Source organism: Typha angustifolia, chromosome 8, assembly GCF_048772165.1.
Source record: "Typha angustifolia cultivar Huaian chromosome 8, ASM4877216v1, whole genome shotgun sequence".
Classification (NCBI taxonomy): Eukaryota; Viridiplantae; Streptophyta; class Magnoliopsida; order Poales; family Typhaceae; genus Typha; species Typha angustifolia.
In genome coordinates this window covers 10855270-10879543 of record NC_133246.1, presented here as the reverse complement: position 1 = coordinate 10879543, position 24274 = coordinate 10855270, and the positions used below count along the sequence as shown (strand labels likewise).

The 24274-nt window shown below is 34.1% G+C and overlaps 1 protein-coding gene across 1 annotated transcript; it reads right to left on the bottom strand.

Annotated features, from left to right (window-relative positions):
- Positions 1 to 989: 989 nt before the first annotated feature.
- LOC140765223 (apoptosis inhibitor 5-like protein API5) lies at positions 990 to 22693 on the bottom strand. The gene is made up of 16 exons (XM_073104197.1): positions 22485 to 22693; positions 22204 to 22368; positions 19169 to 19268; positions 19027 to 19092; positions 12690 to 12772; positions 12541 to 12615; positions 12254 to 12403; positions 7003 to 7068; positions 6836 to 6901; positions 4955 to 5065; positions 4612 to 4698; positions 4427 to 4533; positions 2375 to 2489; positions 2058 to 2123; positions 1597 to 1697; positions 990 to 1506 (listed from the first exon to the last, which is right to left on the bottom strand). The coding sequence occupies exons 1-16, from the start codon at positions 22569 to 22571 to the stop codon at positions 1320 to 1322; spliced, it is 1632 nt and encodes a 543-aa protein (XP_072960298.1). The 5' UTR covers positions 22572 to 22693; the 3' UTR covers positions 990 to 1319.
- Positions 22694 to 24274: the final 1581 nt, after the last annotated feature.

The following is a 24274-nucleotide window of genomic DNA, read 5'->3' as shown; positions in this document are numbered from 1 at the left end:
TTTTTCATTCTCCTCTCTTGCACGTCAACCTCTCTCGTACCCCCAACAAATAGGGGATCAATCCAATAAAAAAATTCACAACCTGATATTTTTATATATTTAAAATTTAGGTGAAAACTTAAGCTAAAAATTAAACTATAGAACTGAAATTTAACCTTAAAATATGCACATCCAAAGAATCTCTTGCTAAGATTGTTCTCCGTGAAGCTTGCTCGAAGCGCAGCAATCATTCCACAATGGCATACCACTTCAATTGAAGGGTGTGGCCATCTTTGACTATTAATGCTATCGATTAGAGAGCTTGAAAGTGTCATGAAGGTGAGAGATTAATGATACCAGTAGAGAAAACTTGATTGTGTAGGGTGTGGAGGTGGAAGGTTAGAGCTTGAAGAATAAAAAAAAATTTAATAGAAGTGGGAGGTGGGGAGTTGAAAAGATTAGAGAATAGGATGAAATGCAACAGACTTGAAAGAAAAGTAATGAAAATCAAGCTCAGCAAACATTGGAGAAGAAAAAGGTTTTAATTGGCTATCTAAGGATATTTTGGTTATTATAAAAGTTATAAGTTTCTTTTAAGTTGTCATATAAAGATATTATGGCCATTTAGTTGTCACGTGACCACCAGTACATAACAACTTATAGATAGAAATGAATAACGAAACCTTAACCGAAAGAGTCAAGTTGAATATTTCTAATAATTCAGAAAGTCATAACATATATAAAAAAAAAAAAAAGGTTTAGAGAATCATTATAAAAATGAGTGATAGTCCAAGGGTGAAAATAAAATTATCCCTTTTTTTTATATGGCTGTCAAAATAATCAAGCCAAATCGAACTCGGTTTGATGTAGGCTCGATTCTACAGAAGATGAGCTTTGTTCGCTCTTGCAAGGACCTCACTTATCCGCTGCACTTTAGGCTCAAACAGGGCTTGATAAATTGGCTTGAATATAAAAATAAAATAATAAAAAACAAAAGCCTCAACAATAGCTCACACCAGAAGACCAAAAGGCCTCAGAACCAGCATTATCCGGCAACGATGTACAGCAATATCAATGGTTCATGTTCCTGCAGCTTCTAGCAAAAGAGATCGGTAAAATGAAGGAAAATGGCAAAAAAAAAAAGTTTGAAATTTCTGGTAAAATTCAATACACATGAGATCATTTAAAGAACCAACTAATGTCAGTTTACAATAGTTCTCCGCCCCCTAGTTCTCAAACTGATGTCATTCCTGTTCTAAAATTCAAGAAAATGTAGTGTTCTCTGTATAAAGTAGATGCAGCTAGGGATCTCTCAAAGATGAGCATCTGACTATCTGAATTTAACGGTAACCCCGTCCTCTTCCTCGGCTTCCCCAGCCCCTCCCTCTTCCACTGCTCCTCCCGCCCCGAGATAGACCTTCTAAAGCTCTGTTCACAAGCTGGTTTTGCATTACTCCCTCACCTCGCCCCTTCTTGCCTGCCGAAGTGGTGCTTGCACCATTTACAGTAGTTACAGCTCTCTTTGTCCTGAAGCCAACCAGGGTTGAAACAATTGATGTCCGGATAAAGCATAGTCAAAATACTTAAATATAGGTATAAAGCAATGATGTATCTGACCCTGCTCTGGTTGTTGAACCTGGTGTTGTCTTCACCAGTTCTCTCCATGAGAGGCTGATCTTGTTGTCTCCAATAAATGGAGGAGCTTTTGCATGCAACGGCTGAAAAGACAACAAAAATAAGAGTCAATATGGAGATACTAAATACAGCCATCAGCTTTTGGGAATGCATCTGTCCTGTCATAAAGCAAGTGATTAAGAGTGTCAACATCTGATTGCTTGAATTGAGCTAAACCTTTCCCTTTCAATCACTTTGTTTTAGTTTAGGATGAAATAGCTGGTAGAAGGAACCAATGTCCTTGCCACATTTTTAGCAGGTGGAAGACTCTGCACAGCATAGAACTCCCCAATGGCAACAGTATCATTTTTATTATTCTCCCTGTCATAACCCCTAACATATATTCCCAATTACAATGTAAAATAGCACATAAAATTTAAGCAAAAGGATGAGATTTCAGCTACCTGTGTCATTGCCAATATATTGTTACATATTCGCAATGCAGTTGTAGTTTTCTGTTGCTCCATTTTCTGCAAAAGATTCATGAATGATTCAGAAAAAAGATGAAAGCTAGCACTTAGCAATGAAGATTAAAATCAACTCATAGATTGAAATAAGTTATTCGCAGGTAAGTGCAATTATCTACTGTTGTTAAAAAACCATCTGGGATTCCATATTTTTGAGAAAGCAACTTTTTAATGTTATAACATATTAAGCAGCAATTGAAAGAGAACTATCTAATATTCAGAGAACTTGACAAACTTTTGTGAAGAAAACCTACAATGTTGGCCTTTGCCTCCTCAGTCTTAGCCGCAGACATTGCCTTATTGTGCTCTGCCATCCCCTGCGTGAGTTTCTTCAAGGCTGCTCGCACTTTATCTTCTGTTGCAGTTAACCTGCCTCATAAGATCTAAGGATTTAAGGAAAAAAATCCACCAATCTGAAAGTAAATGAGACGACACTATTTCAACAAATAACTATCATTGTATACATAAGCAGCACAATCAACCAACCAAAAAAATAGAATCTTAAGCAATCTCAACACACTCGGTTAGCAAGAGTGAAAATCTGTTTATACTTCTTCTAGTTCATCTCCCTTCATGCAAATTCAGTACTAACATAACAAAATCCAGCACCAAAACTTACATTGCCAATTGTATGTTCACTTAACTAGTAACTGGAATAATTTGAAATAGTTTGCAAGTGTAGTAAGATTCCCATGAACAATGCATGCTACCACAGACTCTGCAGCATCTACCAGACAATGGCATGGAAGCAGCCCAGGGTGTACTGTGTGCACATATATACTGTGTCGAATTGTTTTCTAGCACACTAAACCTAAAATCGATCAAGATATTGAATTCCAAGGTAAGTAAAGGGGATAGTAATCACTCAGTAAGCCCCACTTTTTCATCTCCATCCATTTCTCTACCTTGATGTGCACTTATATTATCTAAGCCGTGTTTGGAATAGGGTTAGCTAGAATATTCTATCCAATGTTTTACAAAATGTATGAACATAAATATGCCACCACATGAAAATATGATTCCTTGACTGGACCACATGGACCACAGCTGCAAAGGAATTAGGCACAACAAACCAGTATACATGTGAAACACCATACCACTAGACATTATAGGTAGATTATAAGCCAGTTAAATATGAAATTATCTGAGTAGCTACTTAACTTAGATAACACTAGTTGTGTCAATAAGTCTACTCTAGTTTGGATATTTCTATCACTTATTGAAATTCAACACAATCTTTATTATGTTACCATCTCCTATAATTAGCTTAAAAGTTTCGTATTATCCTTTTTCAACTGGATTATTTTTGTGCTCCCTTTTATTTATCCTACACTCCTTTTGTCAACCTATCATATTTGTTAGAAACATTGGTTTGTTGGCTTAACCAAAGTACTATCATAAGTACCATTCTATTTGCAGATAGGATTTTCACAAAGGTAATTCACCATATAAGATACATAATCAGTTGTATATTTAAATTATAAATACCCAGACCTTTGTGATTCATATACGCCATAAGCAAAGGAAGCACCAGTACTAGAATCTGTTGTTCCAGATCAAGTACCAGCCCTAATAGCAAGAGAGGCGATACTACTAAAATATTTTTATCACCTATTTATCCCACATATGTGAATCCGTACCAGCACCAGCACATATGGTGGATTAACTGCTGCATGCATAAGACACTTTTCAAAACATTGATGCTATCCTTGAGACAACCCTTTAATCAGAGATAAAAAGTAGTGAACTTTGGCAGGACAAGGAAAAGTGCCTCCCATAAAAGAAAAATCTATCGATCACATACTCACAAGAACTTCTAATCATACAACTAAAGTGATAACAACAACATGATCTTTCTTGCAAATGCAACGCCAGCCGTCCACCATGCTTCCTTGAAACACATCTATCAAGTGTCCAGCATTATAATTTGTCTTCCCCAAATATGAAGCAAATATGATATAGGAATATAGTAGTGACAAATTCATTTAAGGGTAACACATATAAATGCAAAAGTACTATGCAAGTAGATAATGTTTACATAAGACAATGCCTTGCACAATAATTCTTGGTAATGATACATAGAAGCAGTCCAGTAAAGTAAAACATCAGCAGTTAAACCCTATTAACTGCCCCAAATTTAAAGTAAGTGCCTCAAATAAATTTGTCAGACTTAATGTTGTTCAACGCCTAAAAAGATAAAAGAAAATTCAAACTATGATTCTTCATACCAATTAAAAGTAACAAGTGGAAAACTACTAACCCAAATTAGCATAAAGGGAATGTTAAATAACAGATAAAAATATTACCTCTCAGTAAAATCTTTGTAATTGTCTGAAAAGTCCTCTCCAAGCCTATCTGATGGCTGCCCAGTCACAATCTTGTAACCACACAAACTGTTTGTGGAGTTTGGGGTCTGCATTGCAAATAGTTCAGCAAAGTACAACAAATGCAATATGAAATTATAGAGGCAGCAACACTAAAGTCAAATTACCTTGTGAGCTAAGTGGTGGAATGTGTACAACAAGCACTCAACGTAATTAAAGTTAGTCTCTTCCGTCTTTCTCGTTGGCATATACCCCTGCAAGTATCACAAATAAGAAGGTACAGATCAAACCAGAAAAACATTGAAGCAAACCAAACAATAAATTGGCAGTGTATGCATGAGAAAAGAATTCGCTCCAAAAAATGTACAGTCCATCAAAAGACAGGTCCATGAATCATAAAATCAAGTTTTCATATGATAAAAGAAAAAAAGAAACAGCAGAAAGTAGATGAAAAATTATGACCATAAAAATAAATCGATCTCTCTAGACCATAGCATGCCAATCATGTACCTTTAGCAATTGAACAATAGATGGAAGAAGTTGGCGCGAATCCTGTGCCGTAGCATATGGTGAACTTCCAGCAACAGTCTTGAGTAAATCTACTTTCTTCTCTTCAGGAAGCTGACAAAAAGTTGGCAGAGGAGACAAATTATAATTTAGGTCACCTAAAACAGAATAATGTAGGGGACCTACAATATAAAGATTTTATTTCTCTGTGGATTAATTCTCACAAAGATCAAATTCCACAAAATCTACTTTTTGCCTGCCAAAATAATCATAATATCTATGCTCCAGAGGTTACATCAAATGTCAGACATATAATATGCTTGGAACTTTCTTAAAACTAGGGATGTGCTTTTCTAAGAAAACCTTTTCACTAGGGAAATCAAATATTCTAGGTCAAGACAAGGTTATGCCAGCCATAACGGTGGCAACATAGCAGTGTCATCACTGCCTGTAGAGGATCCCATACATGGTATCATGGTGAACAAGCGCAGGTAGTGACTAGTGAGCTGCCATGGGTCTATGTGAAAGTTATGCATATTACATAATACATTCTGCTAGCTTTATATATAGATTATACTAATACGAACCGGACCTAGTCGTATCACATCTTAGGGATATTGAACTCAATGGGTTGAGTCTATTTATCTTATTAGCTTTTATAGTTTAATTAAAGTCTTAGTAGATTAGAATTGTTTAGTTAGCTAAATCCACCTCCCCACAATTTCGGAAAAATATTCGCAAGATATTCAAAAGATGTCCAAATAACACGAAACCACTTGGATAAGATCGAGAACGTCCTGATCTAAAACTTTTATATTCAGAGTTTTCTCAGATTCAAATTCTATCTTTAGCAGAATGAAGAACTAATCTGAGATATATAAAGAAGACTAGTTTAGTTAAGTTTGTTTAGGACTCATTTTATTCTCTATAAAAAGGATCTTATGACTATCTTAGGTATGCATGAATTAATAAAGGATGAATTGGATTTTGCCTTTGTCTATCTCCCTTCTCATCTTAGTTGACGGCTGCAACTTCTCTCTCCTCCCTTTTCACCAACCAATGACGCCTTTCTTGTCGAAACAATAACGTCTTGCTTCTAATCTCCCTCGTCCATCAAGCCCCCTAGTCTTGGAAGGCAGACCTACTTTTCCCCGTATTCTCCTCTAGAGTATTAATCTACCAAATCACCACCACCATCATTAACCATTCATTCCATCTCCTTTACCATCTACAAGCTGAACCACTCCCACCACCAACACTACCATCGGCTTGTTATCTAGATTAGACCTTGATGTCATCCTAATCTGTAAAGGAATTAAATATCAAAAACCTAGATCTGAAAGTTATGAAGCTATTTCGACCGATTTCATAGTTTTTTCTTATCCAGAGAATATTTGACGAATATTCTCCCTCGACTATTCAAAACTGTCCGCAATTCGGATCAACCCCAAGTCGGTTTGTATCATATACTCTACGTGAAAATTTTCTGCTATGCAATTAATCTCCTTTTTAAAATGTTTCTGTTCTAGCAGCTCTCTATAATATTACAATTTTTCTTGAAAATAGTAACATAGTTATTAAATTTGCTCATTTGAATTTATCATTAGTACATTTTCCAGGCCCACTTGAGCTCCAGACATTGGCAAGAAGTCTGCCATCAAGTTTGTATTGTTATACTCCTATTCACAATAACTCATCAACCACCATTTTTAACATTTGACTAGATAGGACAACTTGAAAAATACTCACTTATGTGTTTACTTCATTATCTTCACAATCTAAGGAAAAATAAATAAATTTAAAATACAACTAGAACAAATCAAAGAGCACTCTTGCAAATTTACAATTAACCAAAGAGTAAGCATGGAAGAAGATAGAGTTTACCTTGTCAAAAACAGGCACAATGTGTTTATTAAAATAGTTAAGGAACTTGCTGCTTGATGCACCTCTCTGAGAAGATAGTTTAGTGCAGACAAGGTGAGCAATAGTAGAAAAATAAAAATGCACTTGGCTGAAAAGTAGATACCATTAGCATGATTTCATTGTCATACCATGAAGAAAGGAAGAGCCATATACATGCATGAAGTCAGTCTGTCAATATGATCAAGATCAGAAACCTGCAAACAAAGCATTATCATGATTAAGATCAGAAACCTGCAAACAAAGCAATTATCATACTCCTAATGCAAGCAATAATATATATCAATATATGCAATCTCAAAATAGATCAAATAAAGCTGGAAACTCAATGTCAACTATTTGGAGAACCAATGTATCATAGCCTTAAAAATAGACATTTCAAACTATAGGAAGGAGAATTAGTATAATTAACTGAGAACAGAAGTCAGAAAATGTTTGATTGCATCTACATGAATGTAAATTAATTCACTTGTATATATCAGAGTATCAGTGTTGACACTGCATACAGACATTAACAGAAAATTAGATACTTTAATTAACTTAAAATGTCTTGAAAATTGATATACATACTGGCACAAGCACACACCCACACGCACACACACACACACACACATATATATCCACTTAAAACTAAGTGATTGCGGCCCTAGAAATGTCAAGATAATAAATGATTTAGTTAAGTAAAATCCAAAAATAAGTAGAGATTTTACAAAGACCCATCTTAGCCTATAGTACTAAACGGACAATCCAGAAATGGAATTCCGTTGCTGGAAAGGGAGAGTATATCAGTATAGAAAGTGTATTGTCAGTCTATCACACTACCACATATTGTTATAGTCAATACGATGATCACAAGTAACATGTCTGAGAAAGGGAAATGAACCAGTGCGTCCAACAAACCACTTGGAAAGTAATGGAAACAAGCTTGCATCATATGCAACATTGCTAATTAGATATATTCCAGATGGAACAAACTCATCAATTTCCTCACATCATTGCTCTCTTCTTGTCCCTGATGTAGTCCCCCTTTTCTTCTTGCTTCCTCTCTTCTAATCTATTCCTGTAAATTTATTTTGCTATCTGTAAATTCCAATTTCCTGCTGCATATAGTCATGGGATGCCATAATGAGAAGAACAAAGGCCACAGGTTAATATCGCCACACAGCTAAACCAAACACATGAGCATCTAACCTTAAAATCTTATATTTACACCCTCTTAGAGTTTTTGCACAATGTTGCAAGAATAGGTTGATGTGGGTGCCTTGATGGATCTGGACACCCAAGCGCTATGCCTTAGGGGTAGCGGCCTGAATATTTTTCCCTTTTAGGGAGAGCCTAAGTAGCCAATCCAAACCTAATTTCAAATGGCTTAGAATCTAGATAATAGTCACAGACACTCATCCCTTTGTCTTTTTCCCTGATTCCACTTGGAAGAGAAATTGAGACAAAACAGTCCTAACAGTGGTAATCTTGATTAGTGTGAGATGAGAAACTACCTCACCACCAGTGGCCTTGACTCACTCTCCAACGAGTCAACAGCATGCTCCAGTTTGCAACTGTACCACTAGTGACTTGGAGCTTGTAACCACACCAATTGTGGCTTCCTCAGCACTTCTTGGAGTAGAGGGAAGTAGCACAGAGGTACGAACAACAGTATCTTTTCCATTTCTTTTTTCTAAATATCAATAGAAAAGTTTCAAACTTTCAATTGGTCTGCTAATTAAAGATGCCATCTATAACTGCATCTGAATTTCTTATTTCTTGATATGAAAATTTGTAGCTGCGGTCATGAGTGAAAGGACTGCAGGAATTTTCCTGCAGTCGGATGCAGTACTAAGTGCAGGAAATTCCTGCATTATGCAAGACTCCTGCAGCTAGGTTATGTCTTTCACAGTTTTCGAATTAATTCTTTCTTTTTTTTCCATTTCAGGTTATTTCAATACATAGTGTACCAAAATGTAACTTACAAATCTTTTACATAATTAGAAAGTTTGTCAATTATTTTTATAATATGTTTAATTTTGATAATTTTTCAAATTTTAATTAGGTTACTGAAGGTTTAAGTACGTCATCTTCTGCCTCAAGTAAGCCTTCCAAGCAACAAGATCAGCGATAAAATCATGACCTTCTTCCAAATGATAAAGGCAGGAACATTTGATGCAGTTACTCTCACAATGACACAATGATTACAATGGAGGGAAAAGTAAATTAAAGAAATTAAAGAGGCACCTGGCAGGAACTAGGGGTGATCCTGCCCCTTGAAGGCAAGAGAGCAATACTTTCTCTTATTACTATAAAAATGAAAGCAAAATCAGACGAAGAGGAAGCTCTGAGCCAGCTAAGAGAAGAAATAAACATAGGTGGTGCAGATGATGCAGACGATAATGTGGTAGAATCAGATTGTCTACTAAAGGAAATTGATTTTCTTTTACAAAAGGTCCAATAGATAGATCTTGTATGTCTAACCTAAAAATTGAAAGAAAAGGGAAAGAGATGCAAACTACATTAAATAATAAATATACTGCTCAGTGGATGGCACAAAGTTGTGTAGTATATTACCAATGGGTGTATGACGCAGGTGTTTCTTTAAATCATTGCCTACAAAGGTTTAGTCTAATGTTGGAAGCTATTTGACAATCTAGTGCAAGGGTAAAAATCAAGGAAACTCTGGAATTCATTGAAGGTGCACAAGAAGTCTAGGGCATCAAATGGTTGTTCTTTTGTGACTAATGCATGGACAGATCAGGGTGGCCACAGTACAATGAATTTGGTTACATGGGACATCATTCCTTAGGTCAATTGTATCAGCAGCGAAGTGCATAATGGTGCATAAATCTTTAAATTGGTGGATAGTTGTGTTGAAGAGGTTGGAGAGAAAAAATGTGTGGTGGTTTCAAATGATGCATCAAATAACATAGTGACGACGAGTCTATTGAGTATCCTAAAGACCTTTTGGACATCGAGTGAAGCTCATTGATTAAAGATGTTGATATAATTTGACAAGTAAAGAACATGATAGCAAAAATTAGACCTATTCCTTCCTTCCTCTGCACACTATCATGATAAATTTGATGAGGAATTTTAATAACAAGAGAGATTTAGTCTGGGAATGCTAGGCTGGCTACTGCTTTATGTATCAATGAGGAAGAGAAAGAATTGAGAACCTAGTTCACAAACTTCGCATTGCAAGACTGGGATGATTCAAAGTTGTCAAAGAAGGAAACAAAAAAGATATTTTTCAGAATTGTGTCACTTCTTTCGAAGTTATTTCAGCCACTAGTAGAAGTGTCAACACAGGTTGAAAGTGGTGCACCAGCGATGATATATTTATATTGTGACCTTGAAAATGCCAAGAAAGAAATTCCTTTACTTGTAAATAAAGATGAGAATAAATATGAACCTATTTAGTATATTATTGATGCATGATGGGAAGCCAAACTCAAAGGCTCGTTGCACAGTGTAGTGATGCCAAACTCATCTTTACTGTTTCCTAGAGGGAGAGAGGGAGGGTCTTATGTTCATGGGTTGCTAAGTCCATTTTGTTTTAGTTGTATGGTGATAGTTATAACTATTGCACTTCTTTGGTGAGTTATTTGGTGACTAATATTTAATTTATCAACTTGTCTTAGAAATTGACTTGTTTTACTTGGATAATCATATAATAACAAACTATTATCTACTTGCTAAAAGGTTTTGAATTTTTGAAGACTACTACTTCATATATATTGCTTAGCTACTTTGATTCATATATTAGTTTATTCAGGACAAAATATTTGAGATGCTAGGGAGTTCCAATTATATTAGTTATGCTAATGATTGGTAAACCGTCTTTGCAATGTGGTGGCTTGAGCATCAGCATATTGCGAACACTTGATAATTGCTACTACCATTACAATCCTTCTTCTCCCATCTTTTTCCTCTCAACTTCTCTCCTCTACCACTGTTGTTTCTCCATTTCATCCTATTTTGATGCAACAAATTTTTCTGCTAACATGACCACATGCAAAATTTAAAACTTCTTAGGTGTTCTGCAGTTGAGACTATGTTGACCTCCAAACAATATATTTTCCATTGAGTGAGATCTAGCCCTATCATTTCTGCTGTCCTGGATATCCTGGTACTTTTACTGCAGCAAACAATTACTTATCTACCCTTTTAGTTCATCCTCAATTGGTTATTCAATCTAGCAGTTTACTGAAAGACGGTTGCAGGTGGCGGGGGTTCACCCCACCGCCTAGCATCTTCCAAGACAGTCTAGCATTCTTAATAAAAAAATTTAAAAATAATTATATACGATATATAATTAATACTAACATAGTATATATAGAATTTTTAATGGTCCACTACAAAATAAAAAAATAACATGATCACAATCTGTGATCCAACAGTAACTAGCAGTAATCTAATGGTGGCAATTGTAATAATTAATATCATAATAGAGCACAATTGCAGAAACTAATATAAATATAACTAATAGCATAATAGAGCAGAATCATAATTAACACACAATTACAGTACTTCCAACCAGTGCACGAATTTGCTGGTGGGTAGGAGTTGTGAGATGGTGGAAGTGGTTGTGGGAGTCCCTGTCAGGAGGCGGTGGTCGGCGGTGGGGGTGGTAAGACTCGAGAGAGAGAAAGATAGTGAGGGGGAGAGAGACTGACCGAGAGAGGAGAGAGAAAGAGAGTTATACAAAGGGAGCTTACCACCACCATCCGCTGCTCGCCACTGAAGAGAGGAGAGACTGAGAGAGCTAGAGAGAGAAAATGGAGGATTAGGGCTCGAGAGGTTTGGGAAAGTGAAAATGAGGGATTTTTTTAAGTAAACTAGATAGAGAAACCCAATTCGCATTCAACCTGACCCGCAATGCTTCGACCCGTAACGCCATATCGTGCCCTACCAAGCCCGTAAAATGCCTTGCTGGTGGCCCACCAAGGCTGCTACAGCAGCTCGCCCGCCAACCCACAGTCACAAATAGTGTTATTGGGGCCACCACTGTGCCACCCCGTCAATGCGGCCGCTATTACTGATTTTCAAAATACTGCAATCTAGTTCATCCTCAATGTTATAGCATACAGGGAAGTTCATAAAAGATGTTTAGAAAAACAAGACCAATCTATACCAATAAATCAACACTTTAACAGTAGAACATAAGAACTATAAATAATGTGCAAGAAAAAGTAGATACTCCCAAAAGGGCCAAAACAGCTAGCTTCCTCCTAAAATTAATATACAAAATAATAGGGGGCAAATAAAACTAAAGAAAACGAGATTGCTTCAGCTATATCTTGGACAAAAAGGACAAGACTAAATTATTTGAACCTCATATATTTATCATTCTACTATCAAAGATTTTTGCATTTACATATATAGATAACTTACATTGAATTGTGCATCAAGGTCAGCCTGCCCTTCAATAATTTCAATCAGCTCTTGGATACGTTCTGGAGGAGCAGCATTTCCAAAAATACTGAAACTCTTCAGGAAGTCCATAAATAATTGAAATTCAGCACCAGTAACATCTTGTAAGCTCTGAAATATGAAGTATTTTGTTAGAGTCCTGACAGAAAATACATGACATTGAAATGGCATATGTCATTAAATCCAAGATGAACTTCTACAAGTCAAAGTAGATTCATTGTCTCCTTCATTAAAGAAAAGATACCTACTTTCTTTACCAAATCTGTGACATATCTTTCCATTTCCACTTGAGGCTTGAGTAGCTCAGCTTTTAAAGGAAATACCTGGTATAAAATGTTTTTTACACAGTAAGGAGGATGCATCTACAAAAAGACTGTCCACATTGCTTAGTATTTACCTTGTCTTTCAGGAAACAAATAACCTTCTCGCGAACATTTTCCATGCCTATCTCAATATGCTTAAACAAGGCCATTAAAGAAGCTGCATTAGAGAAATTTACTGATCAACAAGAGTGTATCAAATGCAGAATAAGCACAATACTGTATATAGATCTACAAAATAAAATGTTATTATCAAGTACCTTTGGAACTTAGAAATCAAGTATTAATAGGATAACAACAACAAATCTGTCTTTCCATCAAAAGCTTTCAAAAGAAACAGCAGCACAGCAGCTGCCACTTGCAGCTCATGGAGGAACTACAAAATTGTATTGCTGATTGTAGACAAAAGAAATAGGAAAGAATCCTTTGCATGTGATGGACAATAGAATTCAAATGAAGGAAAGAAACTGAAAAGGAGAAAAAGCATGCTGAAATCTTTTAAGAAAGAGAACTTTCAACCAATGTATGTCTCTATACATACACAAAATGTCTTTGTATGCCTAATTACAGGTTCAGAAAGGGTTACACAAGACTACATTGACCAGATTTTAGGTTAAATTAGGTTTTCACAAAATGTGAAAATGGGTGATCTAAAACAATGATTTGACAAAAAGCAAAAGAAAAGCATGTTTATCGTTCCCATTCCCCATGCATGATACATAGAAATGTGCTTCTGTATTTTATGATGAATATTCTGCTTTGATAAATAAGTAAGAAAAATCAAAAGGAAATGGCATTTTCTTTCAATGTGGCATATGCAATCCATATTAGACATTGTTAAAATGTTCAAAATATGGTAAAATTATAAGATTAATAAATAACCAATTAAAGAAAGAATCAAGAAGAAAAGGGAAAAAGTATGCTCCATGAGTTACTAAATGTTATTGTAGAAAATACTGATCCAAAATAAGTTTTCAACTAATATAATGCAAGAAAGAGTAAACCAAAATAAATTAACAAATAACTAGGACAAAATTACAAAGATACATGTGCATTTGTTTTAAGTAGCTACTCATTTACATTTCATGGAAAAAAAACCCCTTCTATCAAATTTTTTAGTAATCCATAACAGGTGGTGGCTCGTTCATGTATTCCTCATTTGACCCACTTGTGCCTTATGATTTTGAAGTTTCGATGGATCAGTCCAACCAAAGGTTATTCAAAGCCAAGGCAGAAATTCATTGTCCAGTGACGAAACCAGCAAAAATGCTAATTCTAACGTTGGTTTGGGCTTGCAATCAACCAGCAGCCAAATGTTTCTCTTTCTTCAGAGATCAAAATGACCAACAGACACTGAAACTTCAAACCGCTCACCTAGATCCTATGTCGGTTAGCTCTATATGGGTAGATAAGGGACTGAATCCACAATATGTGTCCTCATATGCAGCTCCAGATGTTTGTTCTTCAAAACATTGCTAATTTGCCTTTAAAATATAATACATAGTTACATAGTTCACTTGATTTACAAGTTTCTTCGACGTAGAGATCTAGCTTCGGCGAACTCTAATGACGTAAATTTTACTACGGCAAACTCTGCCAACCTCAAGTATGCGTTTTTTTATTTCTTTCTTTCTCATTTTTCATTTCTTCCACTCTTTTTTCTTCTTCACTGTAGCAGCTTTTTTTTTCTTTTCGTTTCTTCCACTCTCTCTCCCTCTCTCTTTTCTGCTTCTTCTTCATTGCACAACAGTTTTTTTTTTCTTTTTCTTTTTTTCTTTTCATTTCTTCCACTTTCTCTCTTCTTTTTCTTCTTAGTTGCAGCAGCTTTTTTTTTCTTTTCTCTTTGTTTTTTTTTTTCTTCCACACACTCTCTTTCCTTCTTCTTCATTGCAGCACCTTTTCTTTCTTTTTTTTTTTTGATTTTTGATTTTTGTTTATTCCACTCTCTTTTCTTTTTCTTCATTGTTGCAGCAGTTTTTTTTCTTTTTATTTATATTCATTTCTTCCACTCTTTCTTTTCTTCTCCTTCTTCTTCAATGCAACAGCTGTTCTTTTCAATTCTTCCACTCTCTCTTTCTCCTTCTTCTTCTTCACTGCAGCAGCTTTTTTTTTATCTTCTTTCTTTTCATTTCGTTTCTTCCACTCTCTCTCTCTTCTTCTTCTTCTTCTTCAATGTTGCAGATCATTTTCTCTTTTTTTTCTTTTCGTTTCTTCCACTCTCTCTCTCTTCTTCTTCTTCAATGTTGCAGAGTTTTTCTTTTCTTTTTCTTTTCTTTTCTTTTTCTTTTCTTTTCTTCCACTCTCTCTCTCTCTCTCTCTTCTTCTCATCTTCACTGCAGCAGATTTTTTTTCTTTTTTTTATTTTCATTTCTTCCACTCTCTCTCTCTTCTTCATCTTCTTCGCTATATAAGCAGCAGATTTTCATTTCTGCTTTTTTTTTTCTTTTTAAGCAGCAGATTTTCATTTCTTTCTTTTTTCTTTTCGGTTCTTCACTTCTTCCACTCTCTCTCTTCTCTTCACTAAAAATTACTGCAGAACAGAGTAGAGAGGGATAGATTAATTGTATTCAAAATTATTTTGTTCTTTAATTTTCTAAATTATATTTTTAATTTGATCTCTATGTAGGTATTTATACTAGAATTAAAATAGCTTTAAGAAAAAAAATCACAAGATACCAACATTGGAAGGTAACATTATCGCTATTACCCAAGGCAAAAGGCATGTCAGAAAAAAAAAAAAAAAAAAAAAAGAGTGGTGGTGTTGGCAGTTTAAAAAAACATTTAGCTAGAAAATAAGAAAATATAGTAGCTTACGCACAATTAATTTGAAAATCAGAAAACAAATGTCAGCCCATCTAATAATCAAAACATAGGATAAATAATTTGCACAATAAAGAGAGTCAATGGTTTGTCAAAAATTAATACATGATCGTAAAAATATTGATGATAATAGTGTAAGCAAAATGAGGAGGGTGATGAGGAATATGGGAGCAGTAATTCTAAAACTCCCGACATTACAGGTCTTATAGCGAAGTCTAAAAATATTAGATCAATAGATACATATCTTTAGAAATAAAAAGGACATACACAAACCACTATCAAGACGGCAATCAAAGAGATAAAAAATATAAAATAACACATTGGTAGGATTATATCTAAATTTTTTCCTTCTACAATCATATTATTTTCAATGTAATTGATAATCCTTATTATCACACTATGATGGAAGTAATACAATCAGTAGATCTTGATATTTCGCCTCCAAGTTCAAAAGATATTACTACTAAATAATTTAAATCAAAAGTACATGAATTTCACATTTATATTAAGACATGTAAAAAGTATTTAAATGAATTTAGTTATACATTGATATGTGATAGTTGAATTACACAAAATAAAAGAAATATAAAATTTCATATCGTACTCAAGCTTGAGGATAATATTTTTGAAGTTTGTAAATGCTACTACTCATTTCAAAATACAAAATTATATTTTTCAGTTGATGAAGAAATAGATGAAAAGTTGTTACTGGTAATAGGGCAAACTATAAGGTTGTTGGACAATTACTTATGATAAAAGGACAACGTTTATATTAGATGTTATGTGCTGCACATTGTCTTAATCTCATATTAAATGATATTACCAAAAATCTTAAATTGACACAATCATATTTAAAAGTCAAAGGTTAACAAACTTTATTTATAACTTAGTTAAGTTTTTAATTTACTTAGACAAATAATTGATAATAGAGAGATCATCAAACCCATCTCAGATTTATCACTTATTTTCTAGCATTAGAGAGCATCATGCGATATAAAGATAAGATTATGAAAATGCTTACATCAAAAGAGTGATTTATAAAACTTTAAAAAAAAATCTAAAGATCAAAATTTAGATGAAACTTTGAAGAACATGACTCTTGGAGATACATTTTAAGACAATATTATAATTGTCATCGAAATATTTGAGCCTCTTGTCAAGACATTACGACTTGTAGACAATGACGACAAGTCTGAGATGGAATTTTTATATGAGATTATAGATATAGCAACATCAGAAGAGCGGTATATAAAACTTTAAAATATAAAATATAAATATTAAAATTTAAATAAAACTTTGACGAACATGACTCTTGGAGATACATTTTAGGATAATATTACAATTGTCAATACAATATTTGAACCTCTTGTTAAGATATTACGACTTGTAGACAATGACAATAAGTTTGAGATGAGTTTCTATCATGGGGTTGTAGACATAGCAACATCAAAAGAGTGGTCTATCAAACGTAAAAATACAAACCCTAAAAATCTAAATTTAGGTGGAACTTTGACTAACAGGACTCTTTGAGATACATTTTAGGATAATATTACAATTGTCAAAGCATTACAACTTGTCAATAGTGACGACAAGTCTAAAATAGATTTCTTATATGAAGTTTTAGACATAGCAAAGGAGGCAATAAAAAAAATAGGCAAAAGTTATAAGAAATAGTGTAAGTTGATTAACTCCAGATGGAACAGACTACATAGAAATATAAACACTGCCAGTATGCATACTTTTAATTTACTATTTTACTTTTATTTATAAATATTTTGAAGTATAAATGCTTACAAATTTCAAATTATAATTTCTATAGGCATTTTCTTAATCCAAGATTTTAATTCTCTACAAATGTCACTAATGATGCCTAAGTCTTGCTGAAAGTTTGTAAGTAATCAATAGACTAAACCTGCCATTCATAGATAAATCTTTTATGATAGAAAAATAAGTTATAATTCAATTAAATAATTTTATTATTTCTTTTATGTTTCAACTTAATCAGTTTCTTATAAAATGAAGGATATAGATTGAGAACCGCGCAATTTTTTTACTGCTAAAGTTAGTTCTTATAGTTATATCTCATAACAGTCCAATTGAATGGTAGTTCATTTATGGATGAGAAGAAGTATCAAATTTGATATCAATAATAAAGATCTTTAAGTCAAGCTATATCTTTATCACAATATGAAAGAAATTAGACTGCTTTCTCCTTAATCCATATCAAACACGTAATCGATCGACAATGAAGAAATTAGAGAAGTTAGTCTTCTGCCATTACAATAAGAGATTGAGGGAGAGATTTAAGATGAAAAAAAGAGAATGATCAGCTGATTAATTTAAATTGTATAAAAAACCCCCTTAACTCCAAAGATCAAAGAAGGAAAGAACAAATTATTAGATAATAAAGATAACCATAGTTAGATGGGGCATTGGAAAAGACTATCATAAGGGTAGAGGCTCATAAGGAGTCATTTGATAGCGAGATAGTACAGTTATTAGTGCCAGCAATAATCTTAATAATCCTGTTAATACACTTGGTAGTGAGATAATCCCTTCCACATTTGTCAAGGAAAATCAATAAGGTAGAGAGATTAATAACAGAGAAACTAAAGATGCATATACATATCAGCGACGTCGAAATGAGAATGTTGCTCCCTATGCTATGGTACATTGAGCATTTATTGTTTAGAGTCATCACAAGATCTATATACTAGTTATTATCCTCTTCAATATCCTCAGAGACAAGATCCACATATTGATTATTATTTTCCTCATGACTAGTATGATGTAATTACTCTTTAAAGCATCAGACCCTAGACATCGCTATTTACAAACTTATGATAACGATGACCATTTTATCCATTTTATTTTCCTCATGAGCTAGGGATTTTTACAACTCACATCTTACATTTTATCCATTTTATGATTCACATCTCGTCTTTGAAAATTTTATAACTCGACTCTTTTTCCTCTAAAATTCTCATTTAACACCCTGGATTAACTTAGACGATACTAAAAAAGAATTATTTCGTTATAATATACAAAATAATTTATAAATACATAAATTATCCCTGTCTTCTTCATCTTCTGAAGAAGAAAAAGAAAAGGAAAAAGGGAAAGATAAGGAAAAGTGATAGCAGCGACAGTGAAGAAGGTAGGTGGAAAAGATGGTAAAAGAATATAAAAAATGTGAGGAAATAGTGGGGCTATTTTAGTGACTTGGTCGACGTTAGTCAAAATAACACAAGAGTGTTAAATGAGAATTATAGGGAAAAAAGAAAGGTCGGATTATAAAATCTTCAAAGATAAGACATGAATCACAAAATAGATAAAATATAAGGTGTGATTTGTAAAAATCCTTTAGAACTATAACAACCCACAATCCCAATTAAGACAAAGTTCATGGTGCAACAAGACAAAGTCCATGAAAATCAAACACATCCACAACAAAACTATTAATAAGGTGAGTTCCCACCATAAGACAACAATGAAACTTTTAAGATCAACCAAAAAGCTTGAGCATATCTTGTACGTAAAGGTGATTATACTTAACACTATTAATCAAAGGTGTAATTACCGCAAGAACAATACCTTTCACATCTTGCCTTAAAAGAGATAAGATGGCCTTATGAACTGCATCACGCTCAATATTTTCCTCTACAGGAATAAAGAAGTAAATAAATAAATATAGTAATGAAGGAAGATCTAAACCACAAATCTTACAAAAGAATACCATATGTAAGGAGTTGTCCGAGGACATCCACAATTTTAGAAACATATTCTGGCGTATCCTTGCAAAGAAGAGGAAGCCCACGAATAGCTTGTACTCTGATCTGTAGCCACAAAATGACGAAAACTACTTTGACTTTCAAAATCATAAAAAACCTAGTTCACATAAGTCTAATATCATGAAATTCCAGCAAGAAATATGGATATATAAAAGATGATATATCATAATCAAAAAGATAAAATAGTGGCATCAACTTAGAGCACTTCATGATGATTATCTTCTTTGCTATTTCAATATTCTGATCAATAGTGTCAGAAGTAGCACAAGAGCAGCTAGATACCACATCGCACATATGTAAAGGCAGGTAAAAATACCAAGCATATACAGCTCAATGTATGCTTATCGGAAAATATCTAATATATTAAGTATGAAGAACATGCAGGAAATGAGAAAAAGAGAACTATTTGACAAGTGCTAAACAGAAATCCATAAGAGAATACAAGGTTAAAAATTTCGACACAAGCAAAACTAACACTGAAGCAGCCTAGCATTAGGTACACAATAAGAAATGACCAGCAATCAAAATAAAAGCTACAAAGATGTAAACATAACACATAATGTACATAAGTTTAAAACTCTAAATACTTAGTCATCTACATAACATGCTTGTCCACTTATACCCAACTCTAGTGTTCTACTTCTATGCTTCTATGTCATGGATAAATTCCTTACACCAACTAAACCATTCTGATAAGAGATGCCTCTAGGCCCTACATATGACAACCAAGTAATGCAAAATCTCAAATGCATATGTATGGACAAAAATTTGCCCATACATAACATTTCAAAAACATTTAATACACAATATACTATCACATTAATCCGGATAAATAACAGCCCAATCCCGCATTTTCAATACTATAAAAGATCCTAGTAAAGGATGTAAAGTCATCATACTTCTCAATGAGAATTTAATTCAAGAAAATTATGAAAATCAATGCAAATATATTTTCTTATCCATTGTTTCATTAACTAAAATATTGATACTACAAAGTTTTCTTAAGAAGGAAATTACTGAAGCATTTTCTTGATATTTGTTACAATTATGGGTGGCAATCGGGTCGGATTAGCTAGGTTTAGGTAAGATCATAATAATGCAAACACGAAGACAACCTGTTTATTAAACGGGTCATAATTTCTAAATACGAACACGTCTTATTTATTAAACGGGTTACACAGGGCATAACATGTTATCGAGTGACACAAGTTATTTATTTTTTTAAAGGTCATTCGGGTTATAAATAGATTTATTCAGGTTGTAAACGGATTTATTTGGGTTATATAAACGGAATTTTTTTCGTGTTATAAGCAGATTAATCGGGTCATAAACGGATTAGTTGAGTCATAAATAGATTAGTCGGGTCATAAACGGATTAGTTGAGTCATAAACGGATTAGTTGAGTCATAAACAGGTTATCAAATCATAAACAAGTCATCATATTATAAACAGGTTAACAGACCATATCATAAATGAGTTCATCGGGTTGAGGTAATAAATACGAACACGACCCGTTCAATAATCAGGTTAAGCAGGTTGACATGTATTATGACACGAGTCTGATTAGACTAAACTCAAACACATAAAAGCTAGATTATTGTGTCGAGTTACCGAGTCGAATCAACTTTTATCACTCCTAATTACAATATCCACTTTTTTTTCAAAAACTTAGTAAAATCAGAATTACGTTGGATTATTGATCAAACTTTTCTTCAAAAATGATCTCTCTAGTGGACAAGGTACGCCAATTAGCTATCAAAGTTATATGTGCTAATTGACTTAGCAAACTAGTGGCCACACAGCCATGTGCTAAATAATCGCTATAATCTTGTGAGTTCCGGAAGAAGGCAAAGAGGAAACATGGATTTAAACAAGACAATGCAGGGTGGGAATAGGGAAATATTGTTGATTCATAATTGGGAGCAACTGAATACATACCAAAACCTGGGAGCTCACCTTTTCTACCTAGTTTTCTCCCGTGATTCTAGTCAACTTTAGGCCTAGGATGCAGTGTTGATATTCATTAAGATCCAAACAATAAAAAGTCTAATAACCTAAGTGATGGTCAATGTAGTGTTGCCCAAGAAGAAGCCTCAAGAAACATGCTTACTTGCCTCACCCTTTTGGACAATATTGCGAGCATGAGTGTGCTAGTGGAACCATCCCTAGAGTCCAAACAAATGATTGATGAATTGAGGAAGTTATAAAAAGAAACAAAACCAAAAGGTTAAGATATTCTACTTGACATATTTATACTACCTACATGATTAGCAAATTGATTCATCCTATGGTTAGAACAATAAAAAATATCTTTATATTCCTAAGATGAAGAATTAGCGCTAAAAGAACATATACCATTTGTCGGCATTGATACAGTCATATACCATAAGATGTTGATAATGTTTGATGAAAGTAGTTCACATAGACAGCTATTTTTTCCTCAACATGCATCATTTACCATCCTAACTTCATATCCAGAATGAGAAGTCAAACAACATTCTGGCTAAATTTCCCCACCTCATTTCATAATTCTCACTGAATTTCTCAGGTAATGAAACTAATATGAAGAATCAGATTCCTAATTTAATCTCTAAAATTAAGGAGCTAAGAGAAAGTTCAAAGTAACAATTATTGTTGAAAACTATGAAAATGGTCAAAAAGAGACTGCTTTTATATAGTTAACAAGAATCAACATTATCTGACAACAAAGTGCAAGCCATATATCAAAAATTATGCATGCAATAAGCATCTCTACAAACAGTAAAATTAGTATAAAGTACTGTGATTTTAGTAGTCTACTGGTAATCCTACATATGAATCACGTCTTCTACTTCAAAATTGAAGACACCATTTAGGAGCATACTGCAAAAATAGGTTTTATTCTAACCAGGCTACGACTCATCCTAAAACCCTAATACGGCAATATAACATCTAACTTAGTTACATTGTCAGGAAAAGAGTAGAAAGTAAAAGTACTAACCCCAAGCTCGTCCTCCTCGACGAGATCGAACTGTGCGGTCAAGGCCTTGCTCGTGAGGCCGGGGAAGAACTTGAAGAACCTCGGGATAAGCTGCGCGGCGAGCTGTTTCGCCTTCACGCTCTGCCCCTTCACTGCGTTTATAATCCCCTCGTAGTCCCCAACATGCTGCCAACCCAAACCAAATCCGCATAAAAACGCCATGAAACCAAAAATGAAAACCCTAGAAAGCAAAACATAGCTTCTAAATACACGAAGAGGTCGACGGAGAGGTAAAGGAGTACCTGGGACTTGTCTTGTGCTTCGTTTAGTCTCTCGCCGAACTCGTAGAGCTTCTCAACCTCGGCAGCGTCGGGGGAATCGGAGGTCATTTTGGCCGGAGAAGAGGAAGAGATGGAAAGGAGAAGGGGGAAAGGAGAAGGGGGGAAAAGAAGGGAAGGAGACGCGGCAGGAGCAAAAGAGGGGTTAACCTTGGCTGGTGGTAATCGTGTTAGGGGAGAAATTGAGGCGGTGAGGCGACACTGTATCGGTGAGCGGACCGCTAGGGATGAGATCAGGAGGAGGGGAGCTGATCGGACGGTGGTGATTTTGTGGAGTCAGAAGAATTGTCTTATCTAGATTAGAGGTAGTACTACTATTCATGTGACTTATGTAATTTAATTACAATTGATTTGTGATTCTATCGAGTGCATATATTTTTTATAGTAGATGCATAATTTGTTATGATAAAGTATACACGATTTATATATACTGGAGTTCATTATTATAAAATTAAAATTTTAATATAATTAAGTTATAAAAGCACCTTCTATTCTTGTCTGAGTTGAAGAATCTCTTATTGTGATTGAATGAAAAAGAGTGCCTATATGAATTACTTGTGTGCTCCTTCTTTTCAGGCTTATACTTTGCTTTTCTAAACTTAGATTTAGAATCACTTTACTCTTTATGTTTATTTTTTTATGAAAATTTATATTATTTCTTTCAACCAAATGTTCTCATAAATAAGTTGCCATTGGTTGGAGCTTTATTAGCACATTAATGGTGTTTTTATATCTTGGGCAGGCTTAAATTTACTTTATCCCATATAGTTCTATTTGTATCATTTTATCCCATTGTAATTATATCTAAATTAAAATTATTTTTTTATTTTATCTTAAATATGTTGAAAGTTTATTAAATTTTCTACAACTCTGTCTCTAACGAAAATCTTCAAATTCTCTTTGTAATTTGATCATATATGACACAGGAAATAAACGTTTCAATTTGGATATAATGTCAAAAAATTAAAGTACAAATAAAATCACAGAGGCCAAAGTAAATTTAGATCTAACTACAACTAGATAAAGTATAATCTCCACAATAAGATTTGTACGGTAATTAATTGGATTGGAAGTTCTCTCACTAGCCATTATTCTATCCTCAACCTTCTACATCCATCCCTCCACCTTCTACATCCATCCCTCCACCTTCTATCCCTTGATTAGTATTTTCACCATAACTTCAAATCTACACTCTGATTGTTTTAACTCTGGTTGAGTTGGATTCCTGACTTTGGATACAACTTACTCGAGTTTTAAGCATTTTGGATGGTTAGATCGATCTGTATTGCTTATCAAATTTTCAATTCTAGATATGATTAGAGTTCAGTCATATTGCAATCACAAACCATCCTAAGGGTGATCATAACACCCATGCATCCAACTTTTTCTTCCCTTAAATTTGATCTTAGTTTCGCCCTTGATATATTCCAAATCTATAAAAATCTTGAATACGAAAACATAGATAATGATGTCACCATTCTAATATATCTAGTTTCATATTTTCTTAAATGTCATATGGATATCTAATTATTCTTCCTAAACTATATAGATTGTAAGTTCTTACAATTCACAGACTTAGGCTAACTGGACTCAGATTGATACGATTCAGGCTTCACCGATGTCGTCTCGAGAATAGATACACTTTAGGGGTATCTTTTATTCTTGTTTTAATGTTTAATTTATAGCAAAATAAGTTTTCTATATGTTGCGTACAAACGCGGGAGAAGTGCGTTCAAACGCGCTTGCGAACACCT